The 17,579-nt window shown below is 47.1% G+C and overlaps 1 protein-coding gene across 1 annotated transcript in view; it reads left to right on the top strand.

Moving 5' to 3' along the window:
* Positions 1–10,334: 10,334 nt before the first annotated feature.
* Positions 10,335–17,579, top strand: part of LOC115383905 (scavenger receptor cysteine-rich type 1 protein M130-like) — a gene marked incomplete at its 5' end in the record, with an annotated part of 310,771 nt that continues 303,526 nt past the window's right edge. Inside the window, 2 exons of the mRNA XM_030086108.1 lie at positions 10,335–10,356; positions 14,715–14,747. Coding sequence (XP_029941968.1) covers positions 10,335–10,356; positions 14,715–14,747 — 55 coding nt within the window. The remainder of the gene's footprint in view (positions 10,357–14,714; positions 14,748–17,579) is intronic.

The following is a 17,579-nucleotide window of genomic DNA, read 5'->3' as shown; positions in this document are numbered from 1 at the left end:
CCTCACTGGGATGTAAAATCATTGCTGTCATTCGCTGAACACACAGATCAGACAGCGTGAATGTCGAAGAATGAATTCACACAGCGGTGCGTTCAAGTGCAATATGAAAGTCGGTGAATGGCATCGGCGTGTTATTTGTGAGTACTCGCCGATACCGATACCAGCGTTTTAGTGCGGTATCGGAGCCACTGCTGATACCAGTATCGGTATCGGTGCAACCCCAATGTGTGTGTGTGTGTGTGTGTGTGTGTGTGTATATATATATATATATAAACTGTATATATAAAAGGGACATTTCTCTAGTTTTCAACGAACATTAGCTTTTAAAAATCTCCTTGACACCAAACCAACCAACCAACCAAAACATGCAAACATACCTTTATCTTGTTTTTTCCTCCTTCCTTTTCCTCTTTTCAGCACCTGAAGGTTATATCTTTTGCGACATAATGTTGAACCTGCACCGAGCCCCGTGGATGCGCAGTGTGCGCTGGCTGATGCACACATTACTATTGGAGCTCTGATATTTAGAGCAGAGAGGCAGTAGGAAACTACAGTCTGTTAACTTATTAATTATTTTTGTACATTAATGTACATTTGATGATATATGAGCCGTCATCACTCACACACGCAAAAAATAATAAATTACTTTTTTCGTTTTTTCAGTTAATTGCTCTTGGGGGCCCCCTAGTGGTCACGGGGCCCTCAGCAGCTGCTTAGTTCGCTTATGCCTTGGCCGGCTCTGAAAATAAGGCAAGTGATTGCATTGGTCTTTTTAAGTTGACTCAACTTTATGGCTTTTTTCAGTAGAATGAAAGTGATTGTACTATTTTATATGAGCTCATAAAAATTAAGTTGAGTTAAATCAATAGTACTGATAATGTCTAGCTGGATCTATCAAGAAAATTAAGTTTATCTAGCTAGGATTTAGCAGTGGTATTGGTTTAAATCCACTTGAGTTTAATAAACTTAATTTTCTTGATTGATCCAATTAGACATTATCAGTCGTGTTGATTTACCACAACTTCATGTGTGTGAGCTCAGGTAAAGTAATAAAATCATTTTCATTCTACTTAAAAAAGCCTTAATTGAGATGAATGTTGTTGGCTCCGTTGATCTGGAGAGATCATGTACAAGACGGGGCAAAGTTATGGAGGAACTGAGACGCCCAGTGGACAGATCCTCTTCTCAGCCTCGCTGGTAGTGTCTAACGGAGGGAACAGGCCCGTACGGCTGGTACCAACTTGGCTACAGGAGTTGCTAGAAGGTGCCGCAATTCAAGGACCAGCTGCTTTCAGGGCTCCAGATTTTTCCTGTAGGGCTGGGGGGGGGGGGGGTGTCTCCATTTGTCTTTGTCACTCCCATGACGGCCACAAGGCAGTGGTGCTATTTTAGCCACAGCTGGGGGTTGCGACATGCAGACAGGGAGAGACAGGAATCGGACCCACAACCTCTCGATTTCAAGACGTCTGCTCTCCCCACTAATCCACAGCCACCCCAGATGAGAGGAATGTACTTCTGGTCATTCACCAGAAGAACATTCATCTCAGTTAATTAATTATACTGTGAGAGTTATCATTACAGCACACCAAGACATAAAAAGACTTTCTAGGGAGAAACGACATTTTCAAGTGAAGAATCAGCTGAAAAGACATTTAAAATATTTATTCTGACAATATTTCTGGCAACTTCTGCCATAAATAAAGCTTAATGTACAAAATTCAACACAACAAAGATGGCACCGCGATAAAACTCAGTCGAACGACGGAGCAACAAGTGAGCACTCGTGCACACACACTCTTCATCCTCCCCTCCCTCACCCCCGATGCACACTGGATCCGGTCCGGCCGCGGTCCGGCCGCGGTCCGGCCGCGGTCCGGCCGCGGTCCGGCCGCGGTCCGGCTCCGGTCCGGCCGCGGTCCGGCCGCGGTCCGGCTGCGGTCCGGCTCCGGTCCGGCTGCGGTCCAGCTCCGGTCCAGCTGCAGAGCCTCTGCGGAGCTCCGGTGTCTTTCCGCAAAGATTCTATTTTTCCGCATGCCGCAGCCCTACCGCGTCAATCCAGACGGAAGCAAGTCAGGTGCTGGAAGGAAACGCGATACGTGTTCCAAAATAAGTCACTTCAAAATAAAATCTGTGTCGTGTTTTTGCCTTAATATTCAGTTTTTTTACTTCTTCTGGTAGAAAACAGAACAAACGTCATGTAGTCATTATATGCATTAGAAGAATGAACGGTTTTGCATTTCGTCACTGCTGAGAAGCCAAATGACTCCAAAATGGCTCAAAACAGCTCTGTGACCGGAGCAGCTCTGTGTTGCCAGATTGGGCAGGTTTGTTCCAAATCAAGCGTCTTTTTGAACACGTTGGACGGGTTGATGAAATGATTATGTGTTTATGACGTGTTTTTTATCATACAAATACGGTTTTAACCTGCATTTTCATCCGAGACGGCGGTTTGGCTGCTTTCTATTGAGTAAAACGGGTTTCAAATTGTCTACGGGGGATAACGACAGATCTGGCAACCTCCTCCGGCTTGACTGCAGAGACACCGCAGGTGGTGTGAATCACAGCGCTCCGGTGTACCGGGCCGGAGCCGGACCAGAGCCGGACCGGAGCCGGACCGCATCCAGTGTGCATGAGGGGTCAGTCTGGCTGGAAACTGCTGTGGCTCAGCTGCGTCGCCACAACACAACACTCACTTCTTAAAAGTTAAGCTCTGTCTTAAACATGGCCAAAAGTGCATCAGCTGAAACACACAAACCACACATAGAGAAGTGAACGCTCTCACAAACCACCATGGCAATCAGTTAAAAAAAAACAAAGAAAAGCTAATCTCACACCCTCAATGTGGCTGCAAATGTATATTTAAAAGAAAAAAACATCGATCTAAAAAATAAGAATAAAAAATATAACTCAGCAAAGTAGTGTACTTGGAGGATTTGTTTGGGCGTAAGCCCTGCCGTGCCCGCAGACGGATGGACTGGACACTGTGGTGGACTTTTACCGGACTGGGGACACACTGGCAGCCGCCTGTGTGTGCGTCTGGTGTGTGTCATTAGACAGTGTGTCTGGTGCCGCAAGGCATTATGGGAGGGGATTTTAATTTTTAGTTTGTGTTTAATCGTGCTTCCTTTCGTTTTAGATGTGTTCAGTAATTGTTTCTCTGTGTTGTTGCCGTTTTTTGGGTACTTTTATGTTAAAGGGGCTGTATCCTGCTTCTTTAGCTCGTCCAAACCCGAGAAATGTCATTAACATGGTCATAGTTTATTTTTGGCGCTAAGGAAAAGTCATTTTGTGTGAAATAAAAGATTTTCTGGGGCTAATTCTGAAACCCGGAAGAGAAAACGCTCCGTTTCACTGAAGTCCCGCCTCTCCCCCTGTGGACTTTGACTGACAGCTACTTCAACCAATCAGAGCTTCAAAACAAATACGCTAGCTAGCTTTAGCTCTTTAGCTCTAGCTTCTCCACACGCAAAAACGTCTTTTCCTGTGAGAAACTCACCAAGCGCAGACCCTTCAGACCCTCCAGACCCTTCAGACCCTCCAGACCCTCCAGACTCTTCAGACCCTTCAGACCGTCCAGACCCTTCAGACCCTTCAGACACTTCAGACCCTTCAGACCCTCCAGACCCTTCAGACCCTTCAGACCCTCCAGACCCTTCAGACCCTTCAGACTCTTCAGACCCTTCAGACCCTCCAGACCCTTCAGACCCTCCAGACCCTCCAGACTCTTCAGACCCTTCAGACCCTCCAGACCCTCCAGACCCTTCAGACCCTTCAGACCCTCCAGACCCTCCAGACCCTTCAGACCCTTCAGACCCTTCAGACCCTTCAGACCCTCCAGACCCTCCAGACCCTTCAGACCCTTCAGACTCTTCAGACCCTTCAGACCCTCCAGACCCTCCAGACCCTTCAGACCCTCCAGACCCTTCAGACCCTTCAGACCCTCCAGACCCTTCAGACCCTTCAGACCCTCCAGACCCTTCAGACTCTTCAGACCCTTCAGACCCTTCAGACCCTCCAGACCCTTCAGACTCTTCAGACCCTCCAGACCCTTCAGACCCTACAGACCCTTCAGACCCTTCAGACCCTCCAGACCCTCCAGACCCTTCAGGCCCTCCAGACCCTCCAGACCCTTCAGACCCTCCAGACCCTCCAGACCCTCCAGACCCTTCAGACCCTTCAGACCCTTCAGACCCTCCAGACCCTTCAGACCCTTCAGACCCTCCAGACCCTCCAGACCCTTCAGACCCTCCAGACCCTCCAGACCCTTCAGACCCTTCAGACCCTTCAGACTCTTCAGACCCTTCAGACCCTTCAGACCCTCCAGACCCTCCAGACCCTCCATACCCTTCAGACCCTTCAGACTCTTCAGACCCTTCAGACCCTCCAGACCCTCCAGACCCTTCAGACCCTCCAGACCCTTCAGACCCTCCAGACCCTCCAGACCCTCCAGACCCTTCAGACCCTTCAGACCCTCCAGACCCTCCAGACCCTCCAGACCCTTCAGACCCTCCAGACCCTTCAGACCCTTCAGACCCTCCAGACCCTTCAGACCCTTCAGACCCTCCAGACCCTTCAGACCCTTCAGACCCTCCAGACCCTTCAGACTCTTCAGACCCTCCAGACCCTTCAGACCCTTCAGACCCTCCAGACCCTTCAGACCCTCCAGACCCTCCAGACCCTCCAGACCCAGCCGAGGGCCTGCAGTGGGGGGGGGGGGGGGGGGGGCTCAGGGGGGGCATCTTCACCGTGTGACGTGAACGTGGGAAACAGAGCGTTTTCACGGTGGGAGGGGCTGCCTCTCTGAGCAGCAGAAACACTGGGAAAGCTTAAACACGCAGGCACGGAGGAAAAAAAACGCTTTGGGGCGTTTTTGGTGAGAACAGAACTATATAACAAGGTTAAAACATACAAAAAGTGAATTTAGCATGATACAGCCCCTTTAAGTTTTATTTATGTTCTGTTGGAGCAGGAGTGAGACGGCTCGGTGAGAGAGTGAGCTGGCCTGTCTGGCAGTGTGAGTGTGTGTCACATGCTCCCAGGACACTCCAGTTGGTGGAACAGTTAAAGCTCTGGTTGAGAAGAAGAGCTTCAGTCTCCTCCTTCCTTTCCTCCGACGTGGGTCGCTGCTGCAGCGCCACAATATGTAATGGTTATGGTAACAGGACAGTCAGTCCTGGTTGACGACCGGCTGTTGCTGAAAAGTCCACACTTGTTGGTTAACTTGTAGTAGCTAGCTTCAGTTCACCACATGTGAAAGAAGCGAGCTAACGGGGAGCTAACAGGACCTCTAAAGTAAACCTTGAGGTCACAGTACTTGGTGTAGCAGTACTAATCACTGAGGTATATTTGCTGAACTTACCAGGGTTTTGTTTCCATGGAGGAAATGAGCTGTAGGGAGGACGCCATCAGCTGGACGTTGTCAGCAGCCTGCCTCCTCTGCTGCCGCCGCCAAGCTTCATGGGTAGTCAGCAACCGCAACTCAATGTTTTCATTTAAGGACTACTATGGATTTTTCATGTCAACTCAGATTTATAATGTTTCATGGACACAACAGTCAGATGGACAAAATTACTCAGATATGATGTGTCAGTAGCACTTACAATACATTCTTATATATATAATTTTGCATTTTAAGTAGAGGCAAAGTACTTTGATACTCTTTATGACAAAACAAATAAAATCAGGTAAATCACAAGCATTTGAAATACACTAGATCTACATTGTGCATGCAGCACTTTTTACAGCATGCTGACTCCAGTTTAGCCTGAGTCTGGATGTGATTGGTTCATTCTGAACTCTGCCACTGATGCAACCACTTTATCTCCGTTTTTATTTTTACTTCAGCTCCCTGAAAGATTTCTGCTGGTTTTTTCAACAGGGCATTTCCACAGGGGTGTGTCGACGTTCGATATCACTGGATTTGTTGTATTTGCTTCAGTTTGTCAGAGTTTTACGTTTGTTGGAGTTTTAACTCTGGATGTTTGTCCAGGTTGAGAAACTTTTGTCTCCATGTTGAGCAAGAAGAGATTTCGTGAGAAACAGACTTGTATGATCAGATCTGACAGGAGGCTGCTGCCACATGTCAGGATGTGGTCGTGTTTCCATGACAGAATCAGAGATCTCCTCTCAGATTAAAGTCTGATGTGACTCGATGTTGTTCTGTGGGCTGACACCTCAACCACAACATGTTCATGTTGTCCAACAGGGTTTCAGTCAGTGAGCTGTGCTTCTGCCTTCAGCTTCCTTCCTGTCTTCACCTGATAAGAGAAGCCATGTTTGAAAAAAACATGTTTGTGTCAGTTTCCTTTGACTGCATCTCTCCGTCTTCACATTCAAAGTTAACACTCGAACTCCCACGTTTTTCTTGAAAACACATTCAGTCCAGAGAGGGGCCAAATGGCCCCTGGTTTTAAATGCAGCTCAGCGGCCACTGTTGGCCCTTCTTTTCATTTGTAAATGCAGCCGATACCTTCCAGCTCGTTGGTTCATGCAGACCTCTGAGGGGGGGGCTTGAAGTGAAAAGAGCCAGGAACGACTGAGAGCTTTCCTCTGGAGGACGGCAGAGAAGATTCTTTCCAAACACAGTCAACTTTTTCAGTCACTGCAAGTCTCAGGTTTTTCTCCTCTACCTACAGAGGAATAATTAATTCACCAACACAGCAGATGTGTGAACCTGACTGCAGAAAGAGCCTCACTGACCAGCTGTTGTGTTTGTCCTGATCTTATATTGTCAGCTGGCGATGTTGTGATAAAATAAGTTCTGCTGCTAAATGAACATTTGTGACTGGGAGACGTTTTAATGAGCCATACGGATAAAGAAGGGGAAGAAACGGCTCACATTCCAGTGGCCGGTGGCTCAACACGTCTGTTTCTTTCAGTGCATTCTCAAGAAAACTCTGAGTTTTACTTGAATTTACAGACATTACAGTGAGATACGACCCCAGATGGACCGGTCCATTCTGGTCAAAATACTGTTGTATCATGTATTTATTCAGCAGAATTGTTGAATTTTTAGGCCCAATACCAGGAAGCCCTAAAAATACTAGTATTAAAATATTAGTGCGTCCATATCAGACGGATCCATTTCCAGAAGATGCATTTCAGGACAAATTCTGGTCAAAATACTGTTGTATTGCAAATTTTATTAAGCAGATGTGATGAACTCCTTTTCCCTACGTTTTGCTGTGAACGACATGCTTTGTTGCCACGGCCCACAGACAGAGTTTCTGTGTCTTTGTGATTTTGTAAATCTGTGGTTCAGAGTTATGTTGCTCATAAATGAAAGACTGTTCTGTACCGTGGAAGACCCCTCAACCGGTAACGAGACTGTATGCATATGTGTGTGTATAGATTATTCATTGATTAAATATGATGTGATGCATGCCCCCCCCCCCCCCCCCCCCCCCCCCACACACACACACACACACACACACAAAATGAAAAAAAACCTGTAAATAATGTGTAATAAGAGAGCAGATAAACAGCTGGCGGAGCTGAAATAAAAGACATGAAAATGTCTAAAATAGTAAAACCACTACTGGTGTTACGACTCCGTGATGATGTTAAAAAGGGTGCGAGTCGATGGTAGGGTGGTCCCCTCACCTCCCTGTCCCTCCAGGTCTCCTGGTGCTGAGTGTCCTCGTCCTGTCTGTCCAGTCTGTCTCCCCGCTGCCAGATGGTCTTGCTGGATCACCTGATCCTGGTTTCTCCGGCCTCTGGACCCTCCTTCTGTCCTTGGCCTTGGCTGCTCGGCCTGGTGAAGAAGCTCTGGAGTCTTCTGGGTCCCCCTCCAGCACGGCGTCCCTGAAGCCTCCAGTCAGGACTCTGCAGCGTGGACAGACGGAGCCGTCCAGGGGACCGGAGCTAGGACTGGATCTCTCATGGTCTCTCTTGGCTGCTCTTCCCCAGGAGGACCTGGTTCCAGACAGACTCAGAACAGACCTGGACTCCCTGCCAGGATCACTGCAGCAGGTTTCCTGCCTGGTAACAACTCAGCTGGAGTCAGATGTGGAGAAGAAGAAGCTTCAGTTCAGAGTCCAGATCAGAATCAGAACCAGGGGGACCATAGCTTGAATCTCAAAAGAGCGGGGGGGGGGGGGGGGGGGGGGTCGAGACACAAATTCAGATCGGCTTCTCGGAGGTTGATGAACTTGCTTTATTGTGCTTCAATGATGCAAAATTAACTTCTTTAACAAAATAGAATGAAATGTGAAAACTTGTAACAAAATCAGCTCTGAGACTCTTTTCAAATATTAAATAATGTTTTAAATATGAACTCTTCTGTTAGAGAGTCCAGCTTCAACTATATGCTTCTTAATAACTGTAATAAGATGCAAGAATGGAAGAGTTTCACCAAAATACTAACTTAACAAACAAAAAGGAAATAAACTTTTAATCTTTCATTGTTTTCTTCATCCTGCTTTTCTTCTACGTTCTATTTTTCATCTCGGTATGTTGGAAACTTTTTATGCAGTTGATCTGAGAAGCTGCTCTTCTGTGTTCTGCTGTCTGAACAGCCCCGTGTGTGTGTGTGTGTGTGTGTGTGTGTGTGTGTGTGTGTGTGTGTGTGTGTGTGTGTGTGTGTGTGTGTGTGTGTGTGTGTGTGTGTGTGTGCAGATCAGCTCACAGCCTCTCAGTAATTAACGTCCTGCAGTTAACTGTTATCACAGTACTGTGTGCAAAGCGCTGCTCAGTTTAATTCCAGTTTTAATTCCAGATGGGATTCATTACATTTCTGTTCAAATCAAACTGATTAAAATATGAGACATTTAAAAGGATCTGAATGTTTCTTCAGTGCAGGATGTGTTTCTTTCCTCTTTAAACACTTCTGGTTCCGTCTCATGTCAGGAGGGTTTCTGAACGGCCTTTTATTTCCCAGGATGTAGAGAAGGTCCTTCTTCAGACTGACCAGGGTTTGTGAAGTGTTTCGGTCTGGACTTCAGCCCCTCCTCGGCTCTGCAGCTGCTCTTTCACTCTGCTGATGGTTCTGCTCTAATCTTTCTGGACCGGACTGCAGGTCCTGTTCTCCTGTGAGGCCTGCAGCACTCTGGGGGGGGTTTCAGGGCCCTTTCACACCAGCCCTGGAGAATCCAGGTTTTAGACCAAATCAGGACTTCCTGGGAAAACCCTCATCATTGATGCCTGTTTGAACACCCCCCTGAACTCAGATCTGGATCTCTCAGGTGAACCCTGGACCCCCAGGATCGGCGGTTCTGGATCTGGATCTCTGGACTGTCCCCCCGCTGCAGTGAGAGGACGCCATGTGGAGCTCCATGCACCGGAAGAGCAGAACGAACCAAACCAACGGCGCCAGGCAGAAGAAGCAGACGCTCAGAGAAAGAGTTAGAAACTGTCTGCTGGGCGGACATGGAGAGGTCAGGAAGTGCAGGCCCTCGCTGACAGACGGCTAGAAGACCTTAAATCAGGACTGTTGGTGTTTAACTGTCAGTGTCAAAGTGCTGATCACATGAAGGTGTGACTGGATTCTCATGTCAGCTGATTGAAATCCTGTTTGAGAACATGAAGAATGAAGGAACAGACATGTTGGCTGTTTGAACGTCAGTTTTCAGCCTGCAGAAGATACAGAGTTAAATCAGACTGCTTTAATCTGAGAGGAGATCTCTGATTCTGTCATGGAAACACAACCACCTCCTGACGCGACAGCAGCCTCCTATCAGATCTGATCATACAAGTCTGTTTCTCAGGAAATCTCTTCTTGCTCAACATGCTGACAAAAGCTAGGCGACAGCAGCTCAGTTGGTAGAGCCGGTCGTCTTATAACCGAAAGGTTGGCGGTTCGATCCCCGCAGGCGTAAAACTGTCATTGTGTCCTTGGGCAAGACACTTCACCCACCTTGCCTAGTGAGAGTGAATGGTTGGTGGTGGGAGGGGCTGATGGTGCAGATTGGCAGCCTCGCTTCCGTCAGTCGGCCCCCCCCAGGGCAGCTGTGGCTACAGCAGGAGCTTACCACCACCCAGTATGGTGTGAATGAATAATGCAATGTAAAGTGTCTTTGAGTGTCCTGTAAAGCGCTGTATAAAACCAATGCATTATTATCATTATTAAAAGTTTCTCAACCTGGACGAACATCCAGAGTTAAAACTCCAACAAACTGAAGCAAATGACAACAAACAGATGAAAAGCCTCCAGAAAGTGATGGAAGCCAAACAGCAGGTGTCAAAGTGCAGTGAAGACATGGTGACGTGGGTGAATGTGGAAGCTCCGCCTCCAGCTCCAGCCAGTGGCTGATAAATGCTGGGGACAGTTGGTAGAGAGACTCGGAGAGACTCAGAGAGACGTGGTCTGGCTGGACATGGAGCTGAAGCTTCTGCTGCTGCTGCTGCTGTGGAGCTCAGGTAGGACTCTGCTGCTCACTGCTGCTTCTCTCTCTGCTGGGAATTCTCCTCCATCGGGGAGTTTCAGTGCTCCACCAGCCAGAAGGAAGACATTAGTGTGGTCCTGAAAGCTGCTTCGTGGATCCTCCTGACGGCTCTGTTCTGCAGTGAGGATGTGGAGCTGCTGCTCCAAACCTCCAGGCAGTGGTTCCAGTACGACAGTATCAGGGAACCAGATCTCATCTGGAGAGCTTTGCTGTTCAGGAAGGATTCTGCTCTGCTGAGGACTGAAGACTGGTGGATGTTTAGGATTCAGCATGTTTGATGGGAGGTTTCCAGCAGATCTTCTTGTTGATTTCTGGAGCTCTGTCTGCTTCCACACCTTCTGTCAGGACTTTAGAGTCTCTATATTCCCCTCATGACTTCCAAACAACAGAATTTACTGAGAGTTTGTTTGAATCAAAGCTCTTCTTGAATGTGTTCAGTTCTGAGCTGGTTTCCTCTGAGAGCTGCTCTAAATTCTCCCTGGACAGAAAACACCTGTGTCCTCAGAAAACTAGATAAACTGCAGTATTTTCCAGGTTTTGCCTCCTTCATGACAGTTTCTCTCAGTGGCTTTGGAGCGTTTCTCTCAGGACTGTTTCCTGCTGCTCAGCAGTCAGTTCAGCCTCCTCAACATTCAGTCATTTGTTCTCATCACAGCAGCAGTTTCTCTTCCTTCTAACAAGTGTCCACTGCTTGTGGACAGTCCTCAGCTGCTGTCCTCCAGCTCTGTGCTGCTTGAGAACATGAAGGTTTGCTCGTGTCCCGTCAGTCCAGATGAACTCTGCTTCTCTTCTTGTTGGAGCTTTGAGCCAGGAGAGCGTGGCAGAGTTCTCCTGGTATGTTCTGAGCTGAAGAGCTCCGGTTCCACACGCTGTGGCTGGACGGCCATGTTTACTGCAGGCGGCTTGAAGCAGGCATGAAGCCCAGGGCAGTATGGGTAATGGAGTCTGCAGGGTGAAGCAGTGAGGGCTGGGCCCTGTGAAGGCTGATGTGCTCTGATAAGGATTACAGTCCGGTCGGCACCAATCCACGTCGGCCCTGGCCAACTCGGCACCACCCCCGGGATACAGTCCAGTCGGCATCAAGCCAAGTCGGCCTCGTGGGGGGGGGTGGTCTCTCAAGTGGCCGAGTTGGTCGGTGTCGACTTGACTGTAAGCTGCTTACCAACTTGGCCAAAAGTCTCTTTTTTTTTTTTTGTATATCACGATGCGGCTGCGGCGCGACGATTTGCAGCTTTTTTTTGGTGCCGGCTGCGCCGCTTCTCCTCACGCAGCAGGCGGAGCCTGGAGGACAAACTGTGTGGTTACGGTGACTGACAGGCTGGAGGTGGAGAATGGACCTGGAGCTTCATGGTTGACGTCTTGTTTGAACCGAGCAGCGTAGCTACGAGCGCGCAGCGCGAACAGCTGTCGGGTCATGTGACCAGATCATGTGACCAGGCGGCGTTTGATCAAACCCGTCGCCTTTCATTATAATTATAGCTGTGCAAATCCTGGAGCTGATGCCCGCTGCGGCGCAACGATTTGCAGTTCTATAATTATAATGCAGAATGATGTGCTCTGATCAGCAGCAGGAAAAGCTGCTTTGGAGGAATGAACTGTCCGTTTGGAGCAAGAAACACGTTTTGGCAGGTTTTCTACTCGGTTTTACTTTTTCTACTTGTTGTTTTGAGAAATGCATGAACTGCTGTGCAGAAGTAAAAAGTGATGTGAGGAATGAACCAGAGTGACTGAGAACAACTGTCATGTCTGGAATAAAGAGTTTTGGTCCCAATACTGACCCCTGGTGGACACCACAAGCAATGTCCAAACATGAAGACTGAAAATCTCCCGTTCTGACAAACTGTTGTCTGCTGCTTCAGTAACTTCTCCTCCAGTGTGAAGCCACGCCCCTGACAGCAGAACTCCACTTTATTGATGAATATCTCATCATTTATTGAGTCCAATGCTTTTTTCAGATCAGTGAACTCCAGGGTGACCAGATCCCAGTTTACCACATGGGACAGAGACGATATCTGAGTGGGACAATGTGGGACACCGAGATGTCGTGGTTGTCTTCAGTAATTCATTTAAAAACATCTAACTGTATTCTGCTCAAGTATATGATGTTATTTTAATGCAACTTTCCCAGGTTCATGTAAGATCACAACTAAACCTTCGCTCAGCTCCAAACACCACAACAACAAAGAGTTTGTTCTGAACAACAATCAACCACATGTTCAAGTTCAAGATGAGGCTCCTGAAGAAGCTCCATTCACCTCCAGGCTCAACTAATCAAACCCAACAGTCTGAACAAAACAATGCTGCAAGGAGCTCACCTCACTCCTGCAGTTCAGAATAACAGACTCATTAGAGCTCCACCAAATGCTTTGAAATGATGTACTGACCTGTTATTTACTGTGCAGCGCCACACTGTGGTGCTGAAGGCACAGAAAGATAGAAACACAAACACCACACTATTACAGTGTTTGTTCTGATGGAACAATCCTGAAGCTCATATTCAGATAAGACGTCCTGCAGCTCACTGCCAGTGTTCTGACCTGTCTGAACGGAGTGTTGGACATCGTGTTAGACGCTCCTCAGTTCAGCTGCTGTCACTTTATCTGTGTTCAGTTGTTTGGGTTTCAGCAGGAACGTATTCATGGAATGGAACTGCTCTTTTGAGCCACACGTTTTTTTGTCTCGGACTGTTGGTGTCTCTCATCATATTCACCTCCATGTGAAACATTGCTCTGACGAACATCAGCGGACCCCAGAGCTAGCCCCGCCCCCTGAGGACGCCCCGTCTCCCCACAGACCACAGCTGTTTGATCAGCGCCAGATTACAGCCTCAGGGAGACTGCGGTTCAAAAAATCAAGTGTCACTGTCAATGAGGGACATTATCTCAATATGCGGGACTCGTGAAAAGTATTGTTTGTTTATTTGTTTGTTTGTTTGTTAATTTTGTTTCGGGCAGAATTTCATTGGAAGTGCTCAGCAGGAAACCAAAAATCATTACAATCCAAAACAACACAAGAACAAAACACATTTGTATCAGCTGGAAAGGGAGTGGGATGAAGTAAGACTTATTGTCTCCACCCCTCCTCACTTTAACTCTTCAACTAAAGATATTACAGCCTTCATTATAACACAGTTATATTCTCAGTACAGTTAATAACACACTTCCTTTTTTATGGACAAAAATCATTCTCCTTAGTGTATTTTTCAAAAGTCATTTGTTTAATTGCTTTTTAAATAATTTCACATTTGGACTTTCCTTGAGGTGTCTTCCCAGTTTGTTCCACAGTTTCACCCCTTGAACTGAAGGACAGAATCTTTTCCGTTTATTATTTGCCCGTCTAACTTTAAAAGTATGTGTATGTGGTAAATTATACCCTACTCCTACGCTTTTAGAAAATAAAAGTTGTATATTTTTTGGAAGATTGTCCTTACTTTCCCTAAATACAGTTAGTATTTCAGTATTTAAAATGTGGGATGGTCTGGCACCAAGTGGGACCTCTGGTCATCCTAATTCTAGACCTGCTTCATTCTCTGTGTGTGTGGAGCTGCTGGTTCTCTCCATGGACTCTGTTCATGCAGTGATGTGGATCTCTGTGATCTGGATCCATGGTGACTTCCACACAGCAGCTTGTGTTTGTCAGTAGATTCATCCAGTGAAAACTGTTTCTGTGGTTCTGGAAAACTGGGAGTAAAGAAACGGGCCTGTTTTATTGGTCTGGTGTCTCCAGTTGTGTCCAGTGGAATGACTCCAGCCGTTTTCATCTCTTCTGGGACTTTATCAGTTAGCAGAGACAGACAGCTGATCGTCATGTCGATACCATCCCAGTCCTGAGAAAAACCCCAAACCAGCACCAAACGAACCTGCTGCGACTCCAAAACCTGCCTGAGAGCTGAACCACGTCATGGTTTTCAGACGTATCCCAGATTTAGTTTCTCTGGTCCCGTTTACACAACAACGCTTCAAGAGGAAACAAATCGTTCTGGAGCTTTAGTTTTGGAAAAGTTTTGTATTCATAAATAAAACACTAGTCTGGTTGTGTTTTGGGGTTTCTGTTTCCATGACAACGATGCTCGGAGTCTCTGAAAGCAGCAGTTTTTGGAAATGGCTTCCAGGGTGGAAGTTGTTGGAAACACTGGGCTCTGTCTCCTGGTAGAGGACAGGAAAGGAGACAGCGTCTCCTGGTGGAGGACAGGAAAGGAGACAGCGTCTCCTGGTGGACTGGGGAAACTCTGCTGCTGCACATGCACAGCACGGCCGGGTCGACAGGGCTTCTGCTCGTGCTCAGGAGATGGACGACAACAACACTCTGAACTCTGTCTCTGTTTCCCCTCAGGAGTCCATCTGGAATACAGAAACCGTCCAGCTGGTAAAGACAGTCCTCAGAGACGAAGACAGAAAGAGAATCTTTGTTCTTGCTGACTTTGTGCTCTTTGCTCAGAGGCTGATGGTGAGGTCAGGTTGGTGGGAGGAAGCTCTGGCTGTTCAGGTGGACTGGAGCTGAAACGTCGCGGAGAATGGAGACCAGTGGAGGAGGAGTTCTGGAACCTGAAGTTATTAACTGCATTCTGTGAACGTCTGGACTGTGGCTCTGCTGTTTCCATCAATACAACGTCTGAGTCATCAAGAAGATCTGTGTGGAGGGTTAAATATGAATGTTTACAGTCTCTGTCAGATTTAAAGAATTGCTTCAGGCCCTCTGATTCTTCCTATTCCATTAATCTCAGGTGCTCAGGTAAGACCAGTGAGGTTTCATTAACTGCATGTTCTCCACATGGTGAGTTCAGACAGAAAGTTTCCAACATGACATCAGGATGGATCAGTCAGTCAAGATTCAAGACACAAGAGGACCAGATCCAGGACTGAAGTGTGTGTGTGTGTGTGTGTGTGTGTGTGTGTGTGTATGTGTGTGTGCGCGTGCGTGCGTGTGTGTGTGTGTGTATGTGTGTGTGCGCGTGCGTGCGTGTGTGTGTGTGTGTGTCTGCACACATGCACACAAAATAATGTTTCCATCTCAGTTTTCTTCAGTTTCACTGTCAGGAAAAACTGTTGTGAAAACCTGTTCTGTGTTCTGATCCTGTCTTCTGTCCTGTGAGAGTGTAGCAACAGTGTTTCTGGTTGTAGGAACAGTGTTTTCTGAGGCTGTAGCTGCAGTGACCTCCTGTCCTGTGTTCAGACTCGGTGCGGCTGCTGAATGGATCCAGTCGCTGTTCAGGCAGACTGCAGGTGAAGACTAACCCGTCTGACCAGACCTGGTCCTCAGTGTGTGAAGCAGACCTGGACCTGCAGGATGCACAGGTGGTGTGTCGGGAGCTGGGCTGCGGGGCTCCTTCAGTCCTGCAGGGGGCGCTCTATGGAGACGTGCAGACTCCCAGGTGGAGCCCAGAGTTCCAGTGTGGAGGCCATGAGTCTGCTCTGCTGGACTGTAGAAGCTCAGGCTCAGCTAGAAGCAGCTGCTCACCTGGTAAAGCTGCTGGACTCACCTGCTCAGGTAGAAGAGGAGCTGCAGCTTCCACTGCTTTTCTCTTCACTCTCACTCCATCCTCTCTCTCTTCTCTCTCTGCTCTGGGTTCAGGGGATGAGTTCAGGTTGGTGGGAGGAGCCAGTCGCTGTGCAGGAAGTCTGGAGCTGAAAGTTCTTGGTGAACAGAGACCTGTGGAGGGCGATGGCTTCCTCACCATGAAGACAGCAGCTCTCATCTGTGAACATCTGAACTGTGGCTCTGCTGCTTCTGTACAACCAACTGATGTGTCAGTTCAATCTATGTGGAGAATCAACTCAGGATGTTTTCAATCTGGATCTGATCTGTCAAACTGTGTGGTACAATTGAGATCCCCTCACACCCTGAAACTCACCTGCTCAGGTATGTTTTGCTGACTTTAAAAAATGAATCTTTCCTTCCTGGTTTAACAGCAGATTAATTTCCTGCTGCTTCTCTGCTGCTTCAGTTTGTTCCTCAAACCAGAGATCAGCTGATTGGTCTCCAACAAAATCATGTTGTCAGAAAAAACCTCAAATCCACAAAGATCTGAGGATGAAAATACCTCGACTGCTGGAGCTGAGCTGAGTTCTGCTGTTTGCTCCAAGGTTCTATCATGTTGTCTTGAGTTTCTACTCTTTCCTCTGTGTGTTGACTGTTTTCCTCAAGCTTCTACTGTTTCTTTGAGGTTATATTGTTTCTTGTGAGGTTTTACTGATTCTTCTGACTTTCTATTGCTTCCTCTGGGCTTCTGCTGTTTTGTATGAGGTTCTAATGTTTCCTCTGAGGTTCTGTTATTTCTTCAGAGGTTCGATTGTTTCCTATGACGCTCTATTGACTTCTCTGAACTTCCACTATTTCTTTTGAGGTTCTACTGTTTCCCCAGGGGGGTATTGCACAAAACCAGGATCAGGGATTAAGCTGGCAAACTGTGGTGATCCTGTGGTGATCCTGTGGTGATCCTGTGGTGATCCTGTGGTGATCCTGGATGAAGTTATCCTCCAGTCGGTTGCACAAAAGCTGGCCAAGTTAATCCCGGACAGTCACCATGGTGATTTATCCTCTGCAGCTCGCTGCTCCACAGCAGGCTAACGACCAGGATCAGATTAAACTGCTGTCAACAGTGAGAGAAGTGGGCGTGGCTTACAGCATTTAATTTTTTACACACATTATGTCATTTAATCCTCCTGCAGCCAAACCTTCCAGCTGTAGTCGCTGCATCTGCAGGGTCTGGTTGACTTTAGGATTATTTTGTTGCTCAGATTATATGAAGACCAACATAACTTTCTACACAGACATTTCAGAATCCTTTCTTTATTAATACAAGTCCTGCAATAAAAGGTTCACAATTATTGTAAAGACAATGGAAGAAAAAAACCTGAAAGAAATTGGTACTAAACCACACTGATGTAAAAATAAAGAATAAGAAATAAAACACAACAACCTGAAGCTACACAATGAGTAAAATGAGAAACAAAGGAAAAATAAATGTCTCACACCACTGAAATGGACACAGTACAACAGACAGCATCATTTGGTCTGAACTGTCTCCTGAAAATAGAAAATGGTCGTGTTTCAGGACTCCAGTTTTAGGAGTGAACGGTCCCACATCATTCTGACTCCACTCTTTAACGGCTAAAATCAGACAGAAATTCATTCTCAGAAGAAACAGATTCATCACTTCATTTGATAACTGCTCTTTGGGTGACACTTCAGTAACTG

Source organism: Salarias fasciatus (assembly GCF_902148845.1).
Source record: "Salarias fasciatus chromosome 23 unlocalized genomic scaffold, fSalaFa1.1 super_scaffold_20, whole genome shotgun sequence".
Classification (NCBI taxonomy): Eukaryota; Metazoa; Chordata; class Actinopteri; order Blenniiformes; family Blenniidae; genus Salarias; species Salarias fasciatus.
Note: the sequence above shows the minus strand (reverse complement) of the source record. Positions and strands in the feature narration are given on the sequence as shown.